We start from the raw sequence: 4,743 nt of genomic DNA, 5'->3' as shown, positions 1-4,743 counted from the left end.
GAGGCTCAAAAGAGATGGTTTTCTTATACCCAATCTGTTGAATATGGAACGTGGTGCCCCCGGTGCATTACTGACGGTTGTCTGAGGTATGGCAGTTGTAAATTGCAATTGCTCGCGCAATGATGTATGATGATGATGTCCATGTATTGAACCAGGTGCTATTTAAATATATCAAAATAGAAAAAAGACAAAGAACAAGAAGAAATTTACATACAAAGTTGAAAAAAGTTTATCGGAATTTAATAAAATATTTTTGTTATATTACAATTGTGGCAGAATATTATAAGATATAAAATTTTTATATTAAAAAAAGGTATACAAAATACAAAAGAGAAAGGAAAAAATATTGAGACAAGAAGAGACAAAAAATTAATTGAACAATGCAAGATAAAATAAAATTATTTTTGCAGAAATTATATAAATTAACTATACGAAACATATATAAAACATTTTTTTTAATTAGTTTAAATAATTTTTTAATTAAATTTATTACAATTTACTGATAAACAGAATTTATGGGCTGATAATACAGTAATTCTAATTAGTTCTCAAAAAATCTTGTGTGATAAAAATATTTACTTTATTTATATATGCATATAAATATGTGATAACTATATGCATATAGCATTAACAGTAACGTAGTGGCGACGCCAGACAAGAATACACTAAAAGCGATGGATGCAACATTTTAGGAAGTAGCATGAAATCGGTGAATTCGCAAATTAAATTTTAGCAGTCAGGGTGGTATAAAGCTTTTATAGAACTATAAAATAAAATGAAATTCGAATGATAACCCCTTTAGTATTATAGTTAATATAACCCCATTGGGATCATTTCTGTGGAAAGCTCTATAAGAAGATTTGTGTAATAACAAATGTTCGATTGATTCTTAGATAATCTATAACTATTGGGAGTGAAATTGTTATTGTAAGCTGGAATTGATCAATCATATGTATTATAAATGTGATTATAATTAATTAATTATAGTCACATATATTTGTATATAAATATATGAAAATAATCTATGGCTATTAGGAGTTTTACCTCGTTGCAGTAAGGGCGTTTTTTTTTGTATATATATGAAAATGATCTATAATTCTTGGAAGTAAAGTTATAATTATGAGCTATAATCGATTAATCATATGTATTAGGTTTGATAATTATTGTCACAGTTTTTAAAAGTCGCAAAAACGTCGATCTTTTTTTCGTATATCACTGAATATGTATGAATAGGCAAGCGAGATAAGTTTTTAATATAAGACTGAATATTATGAGCATAGCCAACGGAACTTCATACGCATTGCTTCATGGACCACTCTCATTCTACATATAGTAAATTGAGAGTAGGTTGCTTATGTGACGCTTACCACTATGAAAGCGTGGTAGATAATAAATCCTTAGATTGAGTCGTTGCTGAATTACAGAGTTTAGACAAAAGCTCTGTTCATTTACGAAAGATCAGTTAAATGTTATAAAAGTAGATACATATGATATATAGATACATTGTAGTATGTAGTAAAAGTATAAAAAGATCATATTGATTTTTTAATTAAAAGCTTCCTTAATAATAGTTTTCTTTTTATTTTCAGGGATGACATTTTATCATAATTCTATTCTTTAATTAGTTGGCATATTAACTAATAAAATTACAACAGCGATAAAAGTTATTGTATTTAATTTAAAGTTTTTAAAGAAATGTAGTTCCGTTTGGAAATATAGTTACGCTAGCGATTCTGTAAACTTCCAAGGTTCATTTTATTTATTTATTATAAACTAAAAAATATTTTTTATATAAATGAAAAACTTTTTAAATTCCTTTATAGTAAATAATTAAATAAAATACAAAAAAGTTATAAATAAATAAAATTATAAATAAATAAAAATACTTACGTCTATTGCGATCAGCTTCTTCGGCTAACAGCTTTTCTATTTTCTCCGGAAAATGACGTTTGGCGCACCAAACTAAACCAATAACAGCCAAAACTACAAAAACTGTAATGAGACCTAACCAAAATGGTTCCTGTAACATACGCTCCGAAAGTGGTTTATATGGTATATGCATCATGCGACGTTCGCACTTATGTCCTTCCCACCAAGCATGGCAACTTTTATGTATGCAATGAAATAAAAAAATCAAAAATTATGTTTTCCGATTAGTGTTAACATTTATTGGTATTGTACATATAAAATAAATTTTTTCCTTCATTAATTTACAGCGTAAACCTACCGACAAAAATATCCACCATTTTTTTCAAAACAAATGCCACGTCCTTCGCAAGGATTATCAGCGCAAGGTCTCTGTTTCTGCTCACATGTTGTACCCATATAACCTGGCTGACATTGGCACTAATTTTTTTGTATATAAAAAATAAAAATAAATGAAGTATTTTTATTTTTATTAACAAATCCAATATGTATATACAAAAATTTATTTTTATTTAATGAATAATGTTTATTTACCTTGAAATTTGTAGCAGTTAATTCGCATTTGCCAAAGACACATGGTTCTAGTTCACATAGATTAAGTCCACAAAATCTAGAATAAATTGTATATAAATATAAATATATTTTATAATAAGAATTATTTAAAAAATTTTTTGTCAAAATTTAAATAAATTAATTTTCAAGATGTATTTAGTCTAACGAAACTCAACAATTGAATTGCAGAATGCAATTTAAGTAATCCTATTTAAGCTCAATATCATAACATCAACTATGCTGCTGCGGCTCAAAAAGATTTAGCATTAATTTATTCCTCATTTGATTGCGAGTACTCACTGGGTAACACAGAAATTCCATTCATAATAACTTACCTTCCGGTGTAGTGTCCTTGGCACTGGCAGTAACTGGTACCATTGTTAATCACACATTTTCCGTTGTTCTGACAAGGATTCGGTTGGCATGACTCGACCGCTTTATCCCCAGATGTTAATTTCATTTTGTAATTATTATCTGAAACGTTTAAATTTATAAATTTTGTTATCCTTTCTATGGAGATATTTATTTTTGTTGTTGTTGTAGTCGTAGTTATTGTTATTGTTGTTTTTAATTGAAATAAAGAGGAAGCTTTTTAAAATGGCATACTAACGCTTTTCCCCATCGTTCTCATCGTTCTTCAAAAAATGCGGAAGGATATGACGGAAATTATAAATATGCTTTTACTGAGAGCTTACAGAAAGTGTATGTTTTTTGTTGAATATGCTAATGAATATTTTATAAAATTTAAATAATTTAATTTGATACAAATTTTAAATGTTTTAAATTGTTTAAAAGTTTCAAAGGTGGATAATAAAAGACGGTGTCCTTTAGGATTTTGTAAATTAATTTATAGTCTGTACTAAAGAGGGTAAAATAATTTTAACAAAATATGTTAATAGTATATAACTAAGCATATAGTGTCTAATTAACAAATATTATTAATAAATATTATTATAAATATTATTATATATTGTGCTCAACATATTTGAAATAGCTACTCGGCTCAATTATCAGCTTCTATCTTCTAGTGGTAAAAATCATCTTTAATAACTACTGAACCGCGGCCTCATTGCATAGAGTATAGGGTACCGGCTGAGACGGTTTCACGTAAATAATGGTCGGTTAGAAGTAATCTCGTCGTGAAAGTAATGAACTTTATGATATTGAAAAGGAAAATATATTGGTCATATAATAATAACAAATGGCAACAAGATGTTGACATATATTGTCCGAATAATGACAATATATTACTTAAATGATTTTTTCGAATAGTTTCAGAAGATGTTCACGGAGTGGTAACGTCCATACCACCAATGTCATTCTGGAGGGTACATATATTCTCCGTATAAGGGCAATATAATGCTTTAATAAGTTTTTTGCACAGTGTCAGAAGATGTTGACCCTGTGATAACGTTCATATGACCAATGTCACTTGGAAAGATAAGTAAAGTGCACAAATAAATGCAAATTTACGCATAAATGTATTTTTCGCACTGCGACATAAGATGCGTTTAAACTAATAAGACATTATGGCGTGCGAAATTCATACAAGTTCTAAGAGTCACCAGTAGCGTTGAGAGAAGTAATAGCGTTCAGGAATAAGAACACCTATTTATTAGTTAGTTAATAATGTATTAAATTCTATTAATATAAATATTTAATATTTAAAAATTATATCCTTTTCAATTACTTATTAATTATTTGGGGAAATTATTAAAAAAAAGTTCCAAACGGAGTAGTAAAAAGGAGTAGTAAAAAGGATGACAAACATCGAAGAAAGAAAAATCGACGTTCCTTTTCCTCCCAAATATAGGGTTGTTAATTTACCGGAAACATGGTGAGCTTAATTCAAGTAACGCAGAGTGTTAAACTTAACATTTCTGTTAGAGAATAATTTCTATCAATTTTACCGTCTCGGTAGATAAGGACAGACAAGAATTACTCATTATATGTGTGTGTGTGTGGCTGAGTGAAGTATAGGAGCGAGACACATCTTCTTGAAATACCAGTTTTTTTAACCGAGAAGAGGAATATTGGAAAAACATTTGGAGTAGTAACAATAGTCACAAATCGGCTACGAAAAATATTTGAAATGCTTAAAAAGTGGGAAGTGGTAAGATCTGTGGCACTGAATATAATGGCTAAGCTTGGGGTGGCTAAAAATAGCAGAACAGGGTTTTTAGTTCCGATGCGAACAACTATGAGGTAATAAATTTGACTGACAAACAAACATTAGAGTTAAAATGTTACACATGACCGATCAAA

At 28.7% G+C, this 4,743-nt stretch overlaps 1 protein-coding gene across 1 annotated transcript in view; it reads right to left on the bottom strand.

Annotated features, from left to right (window-relative positions):
* Positions 1–2,938, bottom strand: part of LOC119686075 (delta-like protein 1) — a 3,440-nt gene extending 502 nt beyond the window's left edge. Inside the window, exons 1-5 of the mRNA XM_038100542.1 lie at positions 2,814–2,938; positions 2,461–2,536; positions 2,228–2,346; positions 1,891–2,105; positions 6–158 (exon numbers count right to left, since the gene is read on the bottom strand). Of these exons, the coding sequence (XP_037956470.1) occupies positions 6–158; positions 1,891–2,105; positions 2,228–2,346; positions 2,461–2,536; positions 2,814–2,938 (688 nt within the window). The remainder of the gene's footprint in view (positions 1–5; positions 159–1,890; positions 2,106–2,227; positions 2,347–2,460; positions 2,537–2,813) is intronic.
* Between the last annotated feature and the right edge of the window lie 1,805 nt (positions 2,939–4,743).

Source organism: Teleopsis dalmanni, chromosome 1 (assembly GCF_002237135.1).
Source record: "Teleopsis dalmanni isolate 2A chromosome 1, ASM223713v2, whole genome shotgun sequence".
Lineage (NCBI taxonomy): Eukaryota > Metazoa > Arthropoda > Insecta > Diptera > Diopsidae > Teleopsis > Teleopsis dalmanni.
This window is presented reverse-complemented; position numbering and strand designations above follow the sequence as displayed.